At 41.0% G+C, this 20944-nt stretch overlaps 1 protein-coding gene across 1 annotated transcript in view; it reads left to right on the forward strand.

Annotated features, from left to right (window-relative positions):
- Window positions 1-20944, forward strand: part of RBM33 (RNA binding motif protein 33) — a gene marked incomplete at its 5' end in the record, with an annotated part of 168933 nt that overhangs the window by 116638 nt on the left and 31351 nt on the right. The window contains 2 exons of the mRNA XM_019556931.1: window positions 14809-15030; window positions 16686-16874. Of these exons, the coding sequence (XP_019412476.1) occupies window positions 14809-15030; window positions 16686-16874 (411 nt within the window). The remainder of the gene's footprint in view (window positions 1-14808; window positions 15031-16685; window positions 16875-20944) is intronic.

Genomic DNA, 20944 nt, shown 5'->3' on the forward strand with positions numbered 1-20944 from the left:
AATTGGATGCTTATCTTGCTGGGATCCTATGACCCCAGCTGACTTCCTGCCCTTTGGGCAGGGGGCTGGACTCTGATCTCCCGAGGTCCCTTCCAGCCCTAATGTCTATGAAATCTATGAAAACCACAGCAGACTGGAAGCTTGAGAGAGAGCTGTTGCTGTCGGTGTACACTGGGTTCCAGTTCCAGATTCTTTTAAGAAAATTTTACCTTGAGGAGAGAGGTAACATGAGCCTTCTTCAGGGGTAGTCCTCAAATATATGAACTTTGCCTTTTCCCAGAACAGTGGATCTGTGGTGGATCTCCTGCTTATGCAGCAATACTGCAATGTCTTAAAGAAGCTAAATGTAGAACTATGGGAGTACTTGGTTGTGGGTATACAATTCTTCAGTAAAGCAATGGCACCAATCATCATTCTAGGAATGAGCAGCTTGGAAGTTTTACTCTTCTTCAGAGGAAAAACTACCAGACTACACTACAATATCATTTTCATGGTATGTCATTAATCAAGGAGGTTTTTCTGTTGAAATAGGACATATGAATACCATTTAGTATGGAAAATAAGCCAGTAACTCAGCCAGCAATTTAAAGTTGTGGGAAGCTTGAACAAGAACTGGAAACGGAACTACTGACATGAGTATTCAAGTTGGTACATAACGCAACAAGTTGCTTGCTCGGTAACGCAGGTCAGTACAAGCATTATGCAGTGGTTGTCTCTCTCCACTGCCTCCTTGTTGAATAGTGGTTCCTGGGCAAGATTTTGATTCTTTCACTCCATCTAGATTAGGATGGTCCAGATTTATCAACGGGATCACCTTGCTTTAAGCAGTCCCAATTTCCTTGTAAGATGTCCCAGTAACATGGCTGTAGCAGTAACCTTTGTGACTATAGAAAGAAGACGGTTTGCTTAGCACCCGGCTCACAATTGTGCGTCCTCACTTCTGAACAAGAACAGAATGACACCCAGGAGCATTCAGAACCCACTTCCAAGATAACAATGTTAAAATCATGTTTTAAAAGAAAACAAGCTTTTTAGAGAAGTGCCTGTCTAACCTGATCTTGAAAATGTCCAGGGATGGAGATTCCCTAACCTCTCTAGGTAGCCTGTTTGAATGCTTTACCACCCTACTCCATAATTAAGAAGTTTTTCCTAATCTCCAACCTAAACTTCATCTGCTCCAATGTGAGGCTGTTGCTTCTAGCCCTGTCCTTTACAGCCACAAAGAAGAGTGTCTCCATGCTTTATTAATCACCCTTTAAGTATTTGAAGATTGCTATCAAATTTCCCCCCCACACACACCTCCCAGTCCTCTCTTCTTCAGATTAAATAACCTATGTATTGCAACCTTTCCCAGACTGCTAATCCTTTTTATTGGTCTTCACTTTTTCTATTCTGTGCACATCTTTCTTGCACCAGTGCTGAATAGAGGAGAAGAATCGCTTCCTTTGATTTGCAAGTGACGCTCTTGTTAATATGCCCCAGTATACAGGTTTTTTGGCAACAGGAGCACACCATTGACTCGTATTCAGCTTACAGTCTACTGTAAACTCCAGGTTTTTTTCCTCTGTAAAACTGCAGCCTGACCAGTCATTCCCCAGTCTGTATTTGTGCATGCAGTTATTCTATTCCAATTGCACGACTTTGCACTTGTCCTTGCTGGATTTCACTGGGTTGACTTGGGACCATTTATCCAGCTTATTCACCTCATTCTGGGTCCTAGCTTTACCCTGCGTAGGGTCTGCAGTTCCACCCAGTTCTAAGCAAACGCTCAATTCCATCATCCAAATCCACATAAAGGTGTTAAGCAATGCCAGACCCAGGACAGACCCCTGGGAAGCCTTGCTTGGTGCCTTTTCCAAACTAGACTTAGAGCTATTGATAAAGACGCATGGAGCATGACGATCTAGTAAATTATGTATCCACCTTATAGTACTTTCTGTATAGTCTTTATTTCCTAACCTTGTTAATGAGAGTGGCATGGGTGATTTATGTCAAAGGTCTTCCTAAAGTTAAGGTATATCCACTGCCCTCCTCTCTTCCCTTCCAGTCCACAGAACCTGGCACCTTATGATAGAAGGAAATCAAATGGGTCATCAAGCTTGACTTGCTCTTGGCGAATCCATGCTGGCCATTCCTGATCACCTTGAGTGAAGTTGCATGTTACACTTGGACCATAATAAAAGGCCTCTTAAAACACAAGCATCACTCCTTATTCACTTCTGCATGCTTCAAAATAGAATCCTTGAAGACCTGCTTCATGACCTTTCCAAATAGTCGGGTCAGACTGAATGGTCTGTACAGGTGAAGTTGCATGTTACACTTGGACCATACTAAATCTGTGGAATGTTAAGTGGTGTTAAAGTGAGAGCTGTGAGCAGTCACCTGTTAAAGGTCAATACTGTTTTGTGCTTGCACACTGCTGACTTTCTGCTAAAGGGTTGGCAAGCTGGGGGAATGGCTAGGAACCACGATACCTGTGTTCTATCCCTGCTCTGAGTAAGGGGAGGGGATCTGGGAGTTGTATAGCATGGGACCTGGGACTGCTGAAAACTGCTTGTTTTATCCATGGAACAAGCTGATGTTGCCTAATATGAACTAGGTAGCAAAGCCCAGAGTTAACCATCATCTAAAGCAGTGTAACTTTGACGTGCTCAGAGGGCACTTGGCATGAGTTATCAAGCTTTAATATACAGAGGCTTACATATTAAATGCCCTCAGCATGGCCTAAGTGTAAAGTGTAACTTCACCCCAACTCCCCAGATTCATCTTCTTCCTTTTCTTGAAGATGGGCACTGTATTTGCATTTTTCCAATCATCTGAGACTTCAGCAGAAGTGCTCCCCATACAGATGATGGTTGTGGGTGTGCCATCTCAGCATAATAAAATTAATTACTTGGTTTAGCTTCAGTGTTGCTGAACTAGAAAGACTGCAAATAATGTACTGGTTTTCAAATAGAAATAGACATTTTGTTTAAAAGGCCTGTAGCACAACGGAAGATAGAATTTCCATTCAAAATGGTAGGAGCTACTGGACTGCAGATGTTTTTCCAGTTTTCTATCTTTGATACAGAAATGTTGCTGGATTAACATCTTTGCTTACATCCAAAACTCATCCCAATAACCCTGGGTGTTCATATACACTGGGTGTACCTACATGTGCAGTTAGAGTGAAGAAGTAAACAGTGCAGTTTGCACCAGTTTGTCTCCCAGGTGCAGCATTCACAAGTGCTTGTGGGACCACAACAGTTTCAGCCCTGGGCTGGTGAGGGAGGAAGGGTCAGCCTCAAGCTCCAGGTGGAGGTTGGGGGGGAGGCACACAAGGGTGCTACAGTGTAGGGCTAGCCCCCTAACCTGCACCTGTATGTAGCACCCTCATGCCGCAGCCACCCCGGTCCCCATCTACACATACATTGTGCTGCTGTAAATTACTCTGCTGTAGGATAGTACTGTCCTATGGTGTGGCTAGTTCATTTACTGTACCTAATATGGGTGCATGTGTAAATGGTATCGCTTTACTGCAGAGCTAATTGGTCAACTCGGCAGTAAAGTGCACGTATAGATTCATGCACTATGTATTATCTGTGGAAAAAACATATTGTGGGTCTTTGTACTTACTCAGAAATGACTTATTGTTTTTTAGTTGATTAAAACAGAGCACTTTGGGGTGGGAAGAAGTATATTAAACCATATAGTTGACAAGTTCCAAACTTTGCTTGGTAGTGCACTGTCTCTGCTGTTTGTATTTACATTTTAATAATCAATTCTTTTTCCTGTCTTGGACCAATAACGCTGCTCAATTCTATATTAACAAAATATATAGTTATAATTACTTAATCAGCTAGATACCCTTATAATAGCCATTGATGTATAATCTCTAACGTAGAAATTGCTCAAATACTTTCACTGTTGTCTAACCCAGTGGTTTTCAACCTTGTTAAATTTGAGGCACCCCTCAGAAAATGCTAGCTCTTAGTTTTCACTCTTTTTTTACTATAGAAAAATACGAGAGCAATACTTCTGTTGCAAAGATCTCAGACCAGGACAGGTAGGAATGCATCAAGTTAAAAACATTCTGATTTGGAATCCCTGGGTTTGTCTTGTGAATCATGTTTGCACACCTAGTAGAGCTAACATTGAGTTGGCACCCTGCAGCACCCTTAAAAGATCTCAAGGCACCTCAGGGTTGAGAATCATTAGTCTAACGTGTCTGTGCTACATCTCCCGCTGCTGTTAGCATTGCTCAACAGTTCTAATGAGGCTTATTAGTATAGAGGAGTTCAAAAGGGGCTGAATAAAATTTGCTGAAACTGGTTTTTAACTCGCTATACATTTTCAGGAAGAGAGAAAGCATGGAAAATATCAGCCTGCCTGAGGGAATTGTACAAGGTATTCAGATGCACCATTAGTTACTGAACGGCCTTCTGTAGTTTGACCAGTACCTCTTTTTGTACTGAGCAGGAAAGGGAGTAAAACAATGGTGAGAAAAGAAATGTTGCATTTTCTCTTCCTGTTCACATGATGTTATATTCCATGATGTGTATATATAATCACTATACATATACAATCATATACATCATAATACAATCATATACATGATGTGTATATAATTCTCTGGGTAAGCTTGTGCCATGATCAAAACTATAGGAATCGTGGGGAGGGATATGCATTCTGTCATAAAACAACTGTTTTTAATACATTGAGAATTTAGAAGCGGCCAGTTTCTCCAAAATAAATGGGCAATTGGGACTGCTTGGCTATTCGGCCAGTTTTGATTTGTCGGACTCCATCTTTTTATATGCCTTTCAGACATTTACCTTTCTGTGGGCACATCTACATGAGACGCTAAGTATGCAGTAGCCTAATAGCATTGTGCATAAACATGGTGGGCAAAAACCATGCTAATGTGCTACTGCATAGTGGTATTAGGCTACTGCGCAGTAAGCTTCACTAAAAGCCCGTGCACTGGCACTACTGCGCAGTAGTGTGAGTTACTGCACGTTGATTTAGTACTTGGTCAACCAAGTACTAAACTTAATACGCAGTAACTACAGTGTAGTGAATGTGTAGACATGCCCTGTGTGTGTAAATTGTAACTTAGATAATTAATTTCTGCCTTGAATTGTATATCAATATTAAATTTCTCTGTTAATAGAAGTGATTGCAGTTTAATGTAATTAGAGGGGGCATACTGGGAGTTTTTTCAATGTGTTCTGGCTGATCTTTTGTTTAAAAATAAAAATGCCCAGCATCGGGTGCATTATAAACTTGATGCTGGATTTGAGAGGGTAGTTGTACTGCCCTTGATGTGTAATGCATGGCAGTTCATTAAGCCCTCTGCCCTACTTCCCTAATCTGTAAAATGGAAATAATAGCTAGAACCTTGTATACAGTTCTTGAAGGATCTGTAAATGCTAAGTAGCACATGGGAGTGTTTTGTCTTTCAGTTACTCTTCTGGATCACGGGATAGCTGTTTTTCTTGTATTTTAGGGTAAACAAAGGTGCTCTTTGATTTTAGTGCTGATTTTTTGTCTAGTGTATTACCATGTTGGGACTACTGTCTACTGTTGTGAATCTGTTGTCTGTTTGTACATTTGTTTCCTGTAGTCAGTTATATTAGTTTAAAATGTGTTTTAAAATCCAGGAAGAACTTGTAAAATACACTGATTATACCCTATCCTTGAAAGTAGGAAGAGTGTAGGAATTTAATGGAATGGAATGAGTGTTTTCCAATTCTTAACTACTGACATTCTACAAAATGACTGTAGATTTTGAACTGACTGCATACAAATACTCTGTTTTAAAGGACAATAAGTTGCAAGAAGCATTTGGGATTTTGAGACTGTGTGTAAAATTTAAGGCTCCCATCTTTTACCTTTTGCTCTGAGTTATAGTGTATATTAAACAAATAGGCCTACAGAAAGAGCAGTGGAAATATAACTTTGTTTGTTGCCTCCAGGTTTTTTTTACATGTCATACTTTACAAATTAACCTAAGTTTATTTCCTTTAAGTGCTTTATCGAGCATGCTCATCCCTTTACTATAGGATGATTTTTGAATTAGCTTTATAAAGATTACATGGATAGTCACAGCATTGTCATAGTTAATAGAAACCTGTGCAGTGAGGTCTATGGGCTGCAAGATCGCTAACAGTGCCAGTGACAGTGAAGTATGGCCTTATCGAAAGGAGAATTCATAAGAGGCTGCCCTGGGACACTACACCACTGTCCTTCTGTGTATCCTGACAATGTTATCTGTCCTCTCAGTACGGAGTATCAAATGTCTGTCATGAGTACAGAAATTAATTTAATGTCACCTGAAGACATGCAATTAATCTTTTAGAGGTTTTCATAATACCTTTACAGAAAGAGTTGCCAGTTTGGCGGATTTGGATTTTCGGGTTTAGTAGAAGATAAGGAAAATTAATTTTTCATCAGGGTTAATACAAGCTAGCAGGGCCACAAAAGCTGAGCAAAATGGTTGGGGAATTTGTCAAGTGTTGTCACTCTAGAATAATGCTGCTTAACGTCTGATAGGTGTAATCAAGAGTTGAGATTTCTATAGACGGGGATTAATCAATTTGCTCACTACAGAATGCAAGTTGGTGATATCGCTCTTTCATGGGGTTTAAGAATGAAAATAAGATTTGATCTGTCAAATTGCAAGAAGCTCTGACAGTATCAATAGGCATTTTATCAGTACATTTTGAAGCATTTGTTATAAATAAATTTGTTCTACTAATGTTGGTGGCAAACAAACTTCATCTTTATTGTAAAACTGTCATAACATATGTGATACAGTATTGTACTTGAGCTAACTAAATTCAAGCAACACCTCATAAAACTCTATTTAGGGAATTTGTTGTTTTACACTGGAAAGGGGATAATCTGTATGTTTTTGGTCACGTAAATATTGAGAATAAACAAACAAGTTGAAATATGGCTTCAGCGTGCATTGAAAATTCTGGTCTAAAATCTCTGGTCCTCATGAATGGATTTCTTTCTGTTAATCCACTATTTGAGCACAGGCTGCAAATACGTTCTGTAGCATTAGAAGTTTGAACTAAAGTGACAATGTAGATGAAATCAACTTGCTCACTCCTGCTGAGTTTTTATTTGAAAATTGTGTTGTACACCTGTACTAATGTGCAAAAAATGGCTAGTGGAAAGGAGTCTATAAAGAGTTTAAAAACTTATCAGTGAAAATGAAAGGTCACAAATCAGAATTCAGAAACTGATCATGAGATATACTAGCATCTCAGCCTACCTTTGCATGAGCTATAGGCTGAATCCTTCCAGAGCCCCACACCTAGTGACCCAGAGATCATAGAATTCAGCTTTGTACCCAGCAAGCATGATTTGACAGCAGTGCACTCAACTGTTCTGCTAGAGAACTGTACCTGCCTCCAGGCCCTACTTTACATTTTTCCCATGAAAGGGGGTTGAGAGCCAACATGTTTATTATATCTCTAGTTTTCTTTTAGAAACGTGTTTCATATTCCTATAAAGATGAGTGATCTGTTAAGGTTGTTTTTATAGACTTCAATCCAGATGCTCTGCTTTTTTGAATGAATTTAATATACAAGCATTAGAGGCATGCATATATATAATATACATATTTTATCAGTCTTCTGGAACTTAATCTGATTCTGTCTTGCATGCAAGTTATTTAGATGGTGATAGATTATGATTCTAATACTTTCATTGAAGCACAGGATTTTCCAGTCTCTGCTTACCATGGACAACCTGGCATGTAATTCCCTTCACAAAATTACAAAGTTCCATGTTTAAAAGCAGGTAGGATTTTTGCCCCCACTGATTTGAAGGTTTTTCTTGCCACTTAATTTAATTTGAAGGTTATGCTTTTATAATCAGTAGCTCATAACCATTTGTTCTTATGCCAGTATTGTCATTTAACAGCTCTTTCCTCTGGGTGTCCACTCTTTTGATGCATTTGTAGACACTAATCATATCCCCCCTCAACCTGTTTTTTTTAGACTGAATAAGCCAAACTCTTTTAGTTTTTTCTCAACAGAGAACTTCTCCCTTTTCCTGATCATCCTAACTGTGCTTCTCCACACCTGGTCTAATTTGAGTTCATCTTTCTTGAACCTAGGTGACCAAATTATACATAGCGTTCCAGAAGAAATCTTACCTGTGCCATTGTGTACATTGATACTAGTATTTCCTCCTCTCTCTGATGGAAGTTCTCACCTGAAATATCCCAGGATCAAATTTGCCTTTCGCATGGCTGCTTAATATTGATACCTTAGTTATTTTGTGATCAGCTAATGCACCCATGTCTTTCTCTTACAAACACTTACAATCAGTAAATGCCTGTTAGGGGGTAAAAAAAAAGAATTTCTTCCAGAAGTAGATAACCTTATAGTTTGCACCAATGTATTTTGTCTTAATTGTTTCTGTTACCTCACTTGAGATTATCTGTTTGATACTCCCATCCTCCTGTGTGGTGACACCTTCCAACTTTGTGGCATGAGGAGATTTCCTCAGTTCACGTCCACTTCTTGTGAAAATATAAAATCAGATCAGTCTCCAAACAGGTTACTTGTGGACTTTTTAAGAGTCTTTCTCCAACCAGATGCTACTTTCAAAACTACGTGTTTTGTTTTCCCAGATGCTACTTTCAAAACTACGTGTTTTGTTTTCCCAGATGCTACTTTCAAAACTACATGTTTTGTTTTCCTTTCAGCCAGTTCCTTATTAACCTCACAATCCCTTTAATCCCTATCTTCTCCAGCTTCACCACAATTATTTGTCATATCAGATGTTTTGTGGAAATCCAGATAGCTGAAATCTACTCTCTTTCTTTGGAAAATCAGTTACCAAGGAATGCTATGAAGTTACTCTGGCACAGTCTAGCTTTTAATAAGTCTATGCTGCATTTTTTTTCTATTTTCATTTACCTCTACATCTTTAGTAATTCCTTCTTTCAAAATCTGTTCTACTGCATACTGCGGAGATGAGAATAACAGGCTGGTGGTTGTCAGGATCACATTTTTTCCTGTTTCTTTAATATAGGTGCCACATTCACCATCCTCCAATCATGTGGGAATTCCTTCATCTCTCACAGCTGCAAGTTTTATTAAAAATACTTGCATGTATTTTTATATTTTTGATTTCATATGCCAGTTCTTTCAGAACTCGGGGATGGGGACTTTCTGAGGGCATTAAGTTTTTTGAGGTACCATTTCCTTTATTATCCATCTCGTCTTTTACCCCATGTTTGACATCAGCTTTCTAATTGAAATTGAAGTGTTCATTTAGTTTTTGGAGGGCTTACTTAGATTTTCCTTAATGTCTACCCCATTCTCACTACATAGTGCTCCCAATTTGTGTTCTCTGTTTATGTAACTGAAAAACCTTTTAATACTTGTTTTAATATCCTTTGCGAGGCCTAACTCCTTTGAGTTTTGACAGTTATCCCTGTTGTTCCTTTATCCCTTGTGTCCACAGAGAAGCTTTCTGTACCAGTCAGTCCCGTTTTCCCCTCTTCGTTGTAGGCTCCCTGTTCATCCCCAGGATTCTTCTTGAGATGTTTATTGGCAAGTCTGCTTTCCCCATTTGCTTGGCTTGCATGTTCTGTTCTTTGGACTTTAAAGGAAATTTAGATCTCCTCCACATCCAAGTTCCTGAGCTCCTTAGTCCAATTAATGTCAGTAATCAATGCTGCCTTTTTATCAAAGTTTTGTCCTTTTGAAATAGAAACCTCAATTACAGACCTCATTTTGGTTATCCTCTTCAATATAAACAGCATTGATTCATGATCACTTGATCCACTGTTATGTTCTAGGATCAGTTATTTTTCTGAAGTCCTCATTACTTACCGAAACCAAATCTAAAACAGCATCACCTCTTGGTTCAGTGACTGCTGAAGAAATCTCTTGGCTGTTGCATCCAGGCATGTCTTGATGTAGCATTTGTTTTCTAATCTAAGTGGGAAGTTAATCTCCCAAAATGATACAATTCCCCATATTACTTGCATTTCTAATAATATTACAGAAATCTCTGTCTGTATTTGCACCCAGCTATGGAGTGCTATAGCACTACCTCCGCACAAACTTTTATCATCCTCTCCCAGCAGTTGTTACCCAGGTTCTGTTTTAGCCATGTTCTCTCTCATTTCTTTTCAGTCAGTCATTGCTGCCATACAGTGTTATTGTGCCCTATTTCCTTTTATTTCTCTTTCTTGAACAATTCATATCCTTCACTCCTGGTGTTCCAGTTACAATTGCTTATTTCACCATGTTTCTGATATCCCTACAATATCTGGCTTCATATCATGCACAAGTAGTTGAAGTTCCTCCGTGTTGACCAGGCTCCTGGCTTTTGTATGAAAACCTTTCAGTCATTTCTTACTAGCTGTATCCCTTTCCATAGCTGAATTGGGTACTGTAAACTGCTGCTGCCATGTGGCTTCCCCAGGGGCTGCCATTCTGGCATCCAATCTGAATTGCAACCCAGAGCTGGTGTGCAGCTCATCTCGCTCCAGTTACATACTGTTCATGGGCAGTAGTGTGCTCCTCAGGGACCCTGGATACCAGGTGCACTTGGAAATAGCCACAGGAGAGAGAGCATGTGTTTTGCTTAAAAGAAGTGGCAGGCATTATTTGCCCTTTGGCTTCCAAATAGTTTTAATAAACACACATCTTTTTCAAGCACTGCTGCTTTTAGGTCTGCTCTCATGAAAAGTGTATGTCCTGCCCTGAAAATTCAAACCATCTAGGAAAGCACTACCTCTGTGTGTGTGTGTGTGGGGGGGGGGGGGGGGGTTCACAAAGGACACATGGAAACCCTAAGTGTTTAGAGCAGAGTTTTGAAGGCAGAGTGTGTTGGAAGGTAAAAGAGCCAAAGCACAGAAGCCTTATTTCAAAGTCAATAAGACATTGGTCTAGGAGAGGAAACGTCCTGTCTGATTAAGTAATGAGTAAAGGAAGCTGGAATGATCCGAGTCCTAAGAAGTCCTTTGAAAGTCCTACAGCAGAACCCCGATAAGGAGTTGGTGAGGAGAGGACCTGCTCGAGCCAGAACTAGCAGAATGGCCTGAGGCGGTCATGGAAAATTGATAGAAGATCCTGGTCAATGGATAACAGCATGTTGAATAGGTTAGTCTCAGACACCCTTTCCTATAAGAGCCGGTTGGCTTGGGAGCTTGGAGAAGCACATGCACTTTGGGAGCTGAAGCTTGGGCCAGATCTTGTTTACTGAAGGCACAGCAACACAGATGGTTAGGACTTGGTTGCCTAAGCTGATAACATAACAGTAGTCTTGTTGCAGAGGGTACACAACTCTTTGTAGTCTCTGTGGAATGGAGAAGAATGGAAAGTCCAGACAGAAAAATTTAAAAGCTTCAATATGCGTGGAGCCACCATGATTTAAGGACGTTTCTAGTGTTGCAGCAGGATATTTTGAGAGGAGTCAGTAACCTATTGGAACAAGGGAAGTCAGCCTGCGGCTAGAGAGAGACACAAACTGGGACTGTTAACACTTGGGTGTCTCAGACTTTAGGATAACCAACATGAATTTGAACAGGCATGTGTTTCCATAGAAGTGAACATGTGTGAGAAGGCCACCAAAAACTGGCCTCTTCATGGCTGTAGAAAACATTTTGGCTTCTAGTAAAAGTGTGGATTTGTTAGCTGATCTTGGTATTTGCTACTCTGAAGTATTTGCCAGGAGCAGTGTAAATATCAGGCATTTTTCAGCCCTTTGTCCGTTGTTCCATGGTTCATCTGCCTCCAGTGAACTTGTAGCAAATCAGCTTTTGAAAGGGCTTTCTATCTTTGTATTAATATAGAGAAACTGCCTCATTCTCAGACTTGACTTTACTGTTTGTGAGCTTGGAGGAACCCCTGATCTCTCTTTTTGTGGGACTGCTCTTTATCAGCTGTCTCTAAATGCTCCTGTTCTAATATACTATGGGTGAAAAAAGTGAGCAATTTACCATCCTAAATCAAGGATTTTGCTGTTACAGTTCTCCCTGGAGATAAGGTGGTTATGCACCCTCAGTCATGATCTCATCAAAAAGTTACTGACTTTTAGACTCTGCCTCGTGTTCCTTCCAGAGCCATGTATGTTGTCTGTTGTGATCAGCATGAAGCCTGTTAGTTAGCATGAAACGCTTTGGTTAGTTGCCTGGGTTATTTGCAGATTCAAAATGAGAGTCATATATTCACAAGTCAAAAGAGAGAAAACTGCATAAATACAGATGCTTTCAAAATGGATTAAATTTTGTATTCAGACTTGCATTCTCTCCTAGAGATTCAGAGCTCATTCTGCTAGATTGGACAGCTTCTGTGGCATGCTTATGTAGGTTTGTCACAAATTTGTGAACCCCCCACTTTGAGTTCCATGTATACCTTTATGTAGCATGACACTCTGGCATATCACTTCATTGATTGTTTTGGGAGAGTTATGCAGTCTTCCTTTAATCTTTCTGCTGCCTTCAGGGGGTTGCAAGGTGTCACTGTTCATTTATCTCCCTGGATTGGGAGTTGGAGGAAATTCCTGACGGAAAGAAATTGTTTTCCAGGAACTGTTGTTTATAACTCTCCCTCTACACGTTACGTTTATGTTGCGATTAACGTGTTAATCCTAGCATAAATGACAAGGGTGCAATTCATGATCCAATTTAAGGTGTCATAAAATGGCAAACCTGGTATAAAATTGATCTATCTGTAATGTAGAACAGTTTTTTGTGGCAAGCTTGTATTGTGCCTTAAAATTGAACGTGTGGCTGACCAACAGTCAGCTGATTGTTGACTTGGGCCAGAGACTGCACTGGAGTCTGGAACTGACCCAAGTATACCTGCTGGGCCAATGATCAACTGCTTTTCAGTCCTGGCCAGCTACAGGCATCTTGCTTTCAACCTGCAGAGTGGGAAGGGTCCCAAACTTTTCAAGTACATAAGGGTCCCAGGATCATAATCCCAGTTTCTCCCTGTACAGACAAGTAAGACGTGATTTAGGATAATGATCCCTAATCCCAGAATTGTCTTCTGCCATGCATGTGTAACATGGCAAGAGGCATGACTGTTGGAATCAGGAATTGGATCCCATGGCACATTTAAATGAGTGTATGCCAGGGGCCTTGGGTCTAATTATTCTTATGCATATCTGTCTTCTCCAGACTGCTTCCTTTTCTTGAGTCCTCCCATGGATTCTTTGAATTTGTGCAAGTAACTGGGCAGTGGGTGCTCTAGGGGTCACTGTGGCTTGCATGTTCTGATCAGAGAGAGTGGAATAATCATGCAGGCACAGTAGTCGCTGTGAGCTGGCAGTTTAGCGCATGAGTGTTCTTTTGGTGTGGATTTACACAGGCAGGGTATTGGAGTGCAGTTATTGGAAAATAAATTTGTTATCATTCTGCCTTGGCAACAGATCGCTTGTGTGTGTTGTTGGAGTTGCCGTAAGCTGTTAATGTTGCCATGTAGCACTGCAAGTTACCTTCTTGTTTTAAACACTCTAATTATGTGGCTGCCCAGTTCTTTTTCAGACTCCCAGGGTATGTCTACACGAGACGCGTTAATGCACATTAGCCTAATTTAATGCACATTGAGGGTACATGTCTCCATGTGCATGCCCTTAATGCACATTAAAAATGGCAAATTTAGGCATGATTAGTTAAAGCACATTAGTGCCAGGTCATGTGTACAAATGCATTAACTTTAGTACTGGGTCTGCCCAGCCACTAGGGGCACATAACAGGGCTGTAGGGACTTGGTACTAACTTTCATCCCAAGGGCACTAATTTCAGTCTCAAATCCCACCATGTGTAGAAACCTGCCAAAAATTGCTTAATGTGCATTCGCTTAATGCGCATTACATGTAGTTGTGCTTAGTTGCACATGTAGACACACCCCCAGAGTACAGTTACTCATGTTAGCAGCATTACGTGAGTCGGTGATGGCTGCATACTTTGGCCTCTTCTGAAATGCATGCAAGGGTGTTGGTTTTCTGTTGGTGGAAGGAGCTGAGCCACATGGAAAAGGAAGCCCATGAAATGAAGCCATTTGCCTATTTTTTATTCCTTCCATCCCTCCCCTCAGCCAGTGCATGAACTACACCAGGACTTGGCAACCTATTGCCCATGAGCTGGCTCTGGCCCATGGACCTGTGGTTTTTGTGGCATTGGGCAATGAGGGGCTCTTCCTCCATCTCACTGCAATTAGTACTACACTGCAGCTGAGAGGCACCCTACTCTGGGAGGCAGGGAGAAGCTGTCATAACAGCTGGGTCCTAATGTCTGCCCAATTCAATTTCCAATTCAAGCTGTATTTTTCTAGCGCCTCCACACCAGCGTATGCTGGAAAATGTTGCGAACTCTGAATTTAACAGTAAGATGGCACTGGAAAGATGTTCCCATGTGTTTTCACTGGTTGGAAGAAAGACTGGACCCCAGGGTCAGTCAGTTTTGGTCTTTGTATTTAAAAAAAAAAAAAAAAAAAAAAAAAAAAAAAAAAAAATGTGGGGAAAAGCATTTTACCTGGAGCGGAAAATTACTCCAGCCATGGGGGGTATGCCAAGAAAAGGGACTCCTTAGAAGACCATAGTGATATTTTGGCTAATTAGGCAGCATATGTATTTCACTGCGGACATTTTAATTAAGCGTAGTTTGTAGTAAAAAGCTTGCACCCTTCTCTAACGGCCACTGCTTAAGTTTTAACATGCAAGTCTGTCATCTTCTTTTTCTTTTCTATGTGCTAACCAAGTCCTGCTCCCCAGCAGGTCTCGCAGGAAGCAAATGTTTGTATTGCGCAGATACTGAACAGCATGTTCTGTTGTTGATTTCAGCAGGGGGGAGAGAGTGTTGGCTTTTTTCACCCCGAGGGCCAGCCCCAGCGGCCTCAACAACCTCTAGAGCCAAAGCAGCAGCCAGTGCGGAAGGTCACATTGACAAAGGGAACACTCCATCCGCAGCAGCAGCACCCGCAGCAGCAGCAGCAGGTGTCACCAATACATTCAACAGTTCCTCAAGGAGTCAAAAACATCCAGGGAATTCATCAAGCTAAGAAGGTGATTGAAGATGTGTCACTGCTGCTAGATTTTTTTTTTTTTTTTCCTTTTTTTAATCTGCCTGGCGTGTTGCTGTGTTAAGGCTGGATTTAAGAAAGAACTCAATTTTTTAATAGCACTGAAGAAATAAAAACATGTCAGTGCTTAAATAAATTACTAGTGAATGGCTGCATGACGCGGGGAATTGATAATGGGGAGGCCCATTTGAATCCAGCCCAGACTGAACGTCTGAAAGTTGTTTCCATTGGATGGCTGTTCAGCGGCCTGTGTGAGTTGTTGGGTGATCTCAGTATGATATTTCATTGGAGAACAAATATTGTGGAAATTCCTATTACAGATGATAGTACCGAGTATGCTTCCTGGCATTAAGGGCAAAAAGGCCAAATATTGTCCTGTTCAAAGCCTATGACTTATTCATAGGGCAGACTTTTCCTGCAGTCCCCTTTTCACATTCTTTCTGCTCTCCTTTCTACACACCTATCTGCTACAGTAAATGAGGTATGGATCTACTTATAACAGTGTTTTTCTCACAACACTCAGGTTTATTCCCAGGGTAGAGCTATCCTATGACTTTAGTTGTGGGGGGTGATGTGGAGGAGGGGCAGGGGGATGGTGAGTGACCATTTAATTACAAACTACCAGAATGTATATGCACATGCAACCTGAGGTGCAATATGTTCCCTTTTAAAAAATGTCATTATTTAGTTGCCCTAAACCTCATTGAAACCCAGTGAGCCTTTAACTCCAAAATCACTTCAGGCACTTACAGAAAATTTTGTTCTAACATTTTTGCTTACTTTCCTCCATTTATGAAACAGGGATGATGCTCTTCTTGCCCATTTTCTTAAGAGAATAGTGGCTTTTAGGCTTCCATTAATGAGGAAAAAAATTAGGTTGGTTTCCCAAATAGATGCCGTTTGTCTGAATCTGCAGAGAAGAAATGGGAATGCTTGTTCTGAACGCTTATTTTGTGTTAAGTGTTTGCTCCTCTTAATTCCTTGGTTAAATAATTGTAGATGGAGGCAAAAGTAACCCAGAGTTTAACAGAATAGGAACACAGCTGCTGCACTTGAGGGGGAGCTTGTTTTGCCAGGACCTACAGTGGTTTTGGAAACCTGAGTCTTTTAAATATCATTGTTTTAAAGTTGATAGCTTTTTGCCTTTTGCACCTACAAATAGCTGAGCAGCGCTCTGTAGCAGTGGAGACTAGAGAGGACCTGGAGTACTGTGCCATGCGGCTCCTGTAGTTGTTGATCAAGCATAGTTTGTTGTCTGAGAAGGTCAGGGTGGGCGCAGGGATTGTTCTTGTAACCCAGGACAAAATGCTAGGGCCAATCAAATGTATGGTGGTTCAGTTGCATATTTTTTGGCAAGAAGTGCTTGCTTGCTTTGTAGATCCACCCCAAATGCCAAGCCTGATTTTGTGATGCCTGTTAGAGGCTGTTACAGGTTTTTAGAGAGGTTTGGCTAAGTTGAAGATAAATATGTTAACATGTGGCCTTTTAAATTGGCAACCAGCAACATGCTGCTTTTAATCAACATGTACTTTAATCAAGTCTTTAAGTAAATTGCAAACTTTCATATTATCTGTCAGATGCGGTTAACAAAGGCACCAAGTAAGTAAATCAAAACACTGTTACTTTGGTTGTTGGCAGGTCATTATGCACGGGAGAGGCAGAGGAGTAGCAGGCCAGATGGGCCGAGGACGCTTGATGCCAAATAAACAGAACCTGCGAGTGGTGGAGTGCAAACCTCAGCCCTGTATCGTGTCAGTTGAAGGGCTTTCTTCATCAACTACTGATGTCCAACTGAAAAACCTGCTGATGTCAGTAGGACCCATTCAGGTAGGTCAACCTTCGTTTATAATTTTTGTGCCAAAAGTCTTTCATTGCAGAAAACTCAATTAATTCTCTGACACTCAATGCAGTGTGTTGTTATTGGTAATTACTCAGATTTGAAGGCACTATATCCAGTAGCAAAGACTAACATGATTAGGTTACAGTGCTGCAAGTACAGTAAAATTCCTGTAATTTTTGTACTCATTTTCACAAACCTGGGCTCCTTCCCATTTCTAGGTGCTCTTATTAGCAAGTCACCGTTATTTGACTGTCAGATGTCATAAATGTAAGTGTATGGTGTAGTATAATTAAAGACAGATTATCATGTCAGAACAAAGCATCTTCAATTATTCATTCTCCTTGATTTTTTTTTTAATTGTTGGATTGCATACTTGCTAATTCATAACATTCAGAAATTCATGTCAGTGGTGGTATGAATTAGCAAATATTGTGCCTTTTATTTCTTAAGCTTTAAAAGTACTTTCAAAATGCTAGGGTGTCTCAGTTTGAATGGTTAAAAACTACTTTATGAGATACATTTTTTAAATAGCATGGCCCTGCTTAAGTTTTTCCTGTTGTTGTTGTGTAGGTAAAAATTAAATCTTTTCTTACTTTAAGGTTCTCTCAGGGGAGGGTTGTGAGTAAAATCTTAATAAACATGTTCCAGTTTATACCTTGTGTTTGCATTTGCTGTGTCCTAGTACAAGTGGACAGGATGTGCACTTAGCTGAATGTTTGCACAGAATTTTAGGCAAATGGAAGTTTTCAAAAGGATTTTAGGAGTCTGCATCTCGGTATTGGGCACTGGAGCAGCACTTGAAAATGTCTGCCAGGGTGTGTTCTAGTAGATTAAATAAACTAAACTAGTGGTGGTCAAGCTTTTGCTAAATGAGTGGTGCAGAGCTGGTCCATGGGCTGAATCAAGCCCCATGTGCCAGAATGGGCCCACATTGCTTTTGCCTGCCCCTGCACAGCTTCAGCTGGCCCCTGCATGCCAGGAGTGGGCCCTGGGGCCCCATGCCACCCAGGGTTTTCCAAGGTTCTGAACCGTTCTGAGTTGGATTTCTTGTGCATTCCATCCATGTCAAAGGGATGCTTTAGTCTCTCCGCTTATTAAATACTGAATAACCTATGTTGATAGCTATTCATAGGTTTTATTTTTGTTCATTAAAAGCTTTGATATTTGCTACTGTGTAATATAGTCTAAAAATACACTTCATGGCTTGTCCTTTCTTTGTAGACTCAGATCATTCACACATACAGTGCGTTATCCTTTCAGCTCCTACAGTACTTTGTTTGAAATTATTTTCAAGCCTTTTACTGCATGTAAAAACCTGCAGAAGAAGGGGACAAAAGTAAGGATGGCATTAGTGGTAATAAGTATTTCATTCATATTCTAAATTTAGGTATGAACCCAGCAGAGTGCCTGTTCTTGGCTGTGATAAATTGAAACCACTGTGCTGTGCTACCTGACTGCACACACAAATCAGGGGGAAGGTTTATTCAGTGTTTTCTTGCTAAATCTTGCTTGAGAATATTAGTAAGAGATTAGCATAAGGCCTGCTAGAAGTATTCAGGATTAAGAAAAAAGTATTGTGGACATAGTAGAAAACTTGTTCAGCTTTTATGATCTCTGAGAGTACTGAGCTGCTAATGTAGTGTCACAGTGCAGTCTTGACTAGAATGATGGAACTTGTTTCCATTTTTTAGTAGCATTTGATGCTATTTTTGAAGTATTTTTGCCCAAGACGTCCTAGGGCTTCCACTGTTAGCAGAACAGGTGCATCTGCACTATTGCTGCAGAAAGGGGAAGAGATTTAGTGTACATGCATCTTCTAGTGAGGACTGTGCACTGTCTGCTGCATCGGGAATCTAAAGATTCGGTATTTAATAAGAGATGAGGTAGGTTAGGAATCAGCTGTACAAGTACTTATGCCAAGGCTGCATTTCAGTTTACACTACTGGAGTCATTGTAGCTGGAAAAGCAAATCAGAAATGTCCCTGTGTAGCTAGGACTACTTAAGGGATAAAAAGCACGTGTAGGGAAGTTTGGAAGGATGCACGCTGAACATGAGCTGTCACATACAACTCAGTAGTTCTCATTTTCAAAGAGTGCAGTAATATTAACTCATTTCCACAACACCCTGTTTCCTCATAGGAGAGGCTAGGTACCGCAGCTGCAGAAAATGCTGAGAGCTTTGAATTCAAATGCATCAGTTGAAAGTGCCTTTTTTCCCTAGTAATGGCTTGTAAACATAGAGTAGCCTCTTGGTTTTGAACGAGAGGCTGGAAACCTAGAAGATAATTAGCGGGAGCTAATTTTCACAAGGTTGTACTAGTGTCTGTGCTCACTGCTGTTTGTGCAAGAGCCTGCTGCTTGTTTTAGAGGCGTTTCAGTGCAAATGGGCATAGATGCAACTTACTGGGGGCAACACAAGAAAAATGAAGTGCTTAAGCATTTTCTTTTTTTTCCTTGCTTCCTTGCTCTCTGTCCCTTTCCCCTAAGGTGTTTGCTCTGTGCTAATGGTTGTGGGTAGCACTGAAGTGGGCCACTAGGAAGGTTTCGAGTGAACAGAGGTGCAAGGAGGATTGGTGGTTATTTCATGCATCTCTAGGCAGCAATCAAAGGGTGTGAAAGGCAATAACAGGGCAGGGTTGAAGTGAAAGAAGCAGCAAAATCCTTGTGGTGCAAGGCAGAGCAGCTTTTGAGGACCAGAAGAAACCCATAGAGCAGGGGCGAGCAATTATTAAGGGCGGAGGGCCGCTTACTGAGTTTTGGCAAGCCATTGAGGGCCACATGACAGGTAGCCAAGGGCAGATGAATATTAATTTTCTAATTATTTTTAGGGGTCCTATGGGCTGGATAGAATGGCCTAGTAGGCCACATTCAGCCCAGAGGCTGCATTTTGCCCACCCCTGCCATAATGTTTCAGAGGAAAAAACTGGAGTGATCTGAATGGTAAGGAAGAAATTTTTAGCAGTTGTGTTTTTCATGGACTTGGGGAAGTCATCAAGGTTTCAGGGAGGAAGCTGCAGATGACCAGGTCATGGCCAAGCATTTTAGTTGGAGGAAGGTGTAGAAGCTTGGCAACAAGACGAATGGGACGAAGAGGGAAACAGGCAGGTGACTCAGAAGTCACGATGAGTGACAATGGTGAAGTATACTGACATTGTTCTCAGCGGTGGAGAAAGATAAGTGGAGAGGATTTGGGATTAAAAAGCACTTAAACTCATTGAACTTGATAGAATTACATGAGCAAGAGACTGTACCAGAAAGATATTTGGATAACGAGAGACGAGTAAAGCATGGTAGGCTAGGCATGAGTTATCACCATTGAGATCATGGTTGGAGCTGTGTGAACAGACCAGATCACAAGCAAAAGCACAGAGGAAAGAGAAGGACACTAGAGGCAGGGCCTTAAAGAGGAGGAAAGGAGGAAAAAAACTACTGAGAGCAGCTAAAGCTAGGAGACAAATCAAGGGTGAATAGAAAATCAACTGTACCGATGGAACAAAAGGAAGGATGAGGAGGACGGATCACTGGCTTGACAGTTTTGCCAAGAAAAGACAGTTTGAAACCGTGACTGAGGGTATTTTCAGTGTAGTGGAGTGGATGGGGCCTGAGAGAATCCAAGAGGCAGTGAGAAGAGTAAACTGAGGCACAGCTGGAAGTGGCCCATTCAGGAGAACAGGGAAAGGACAGCTGGGGTTTCAGATAGCTTTTGAGTCTTTAGACTGTGCAGATCTTAGGCATTGATTTGCCCATAGCAAAACAGATAGTTTTCCACAGTGAGAGGGAGACTTTTGTCAGTTTCTACAGAGTTCATAGTTTTATTAAAAATGTTCCTATCTGGTCCTGGGAGGTAGAAAGGAAACCTGTCAGCTCTGCATTCAATGGAGTTGAAGCGAGTTCCTCCTTTCTGTGGGTAGTCTGAAAAGCAGGGTAGACTGTCTGATGTAAAAATCCTTTCCCTAGAGCAGGGATTTCAAATTCCTATGGCCAGATGAGTGTCACAAAAATGGTCCACAGGCTGGATGAATGGCATAGCCACAGGCCAGATTAGGCCTGTGGACAC

This window comes from Crocodylus porosus, unplaced genomic scaffold (genome assembly GCF_001723895.1).
Source record: "Crocodylus porosus isolate Cpor-Errol unplaced genomic scaffold, CroPor_comp1, whole genome shotgun sequence".
NCBI classification, from domain to species: domain Eukaryota; kingdom Metazoa; phylum Chordata; order Crocodylia; family Crocodylidae; genus Crocodylus; species Crocodylus porosus.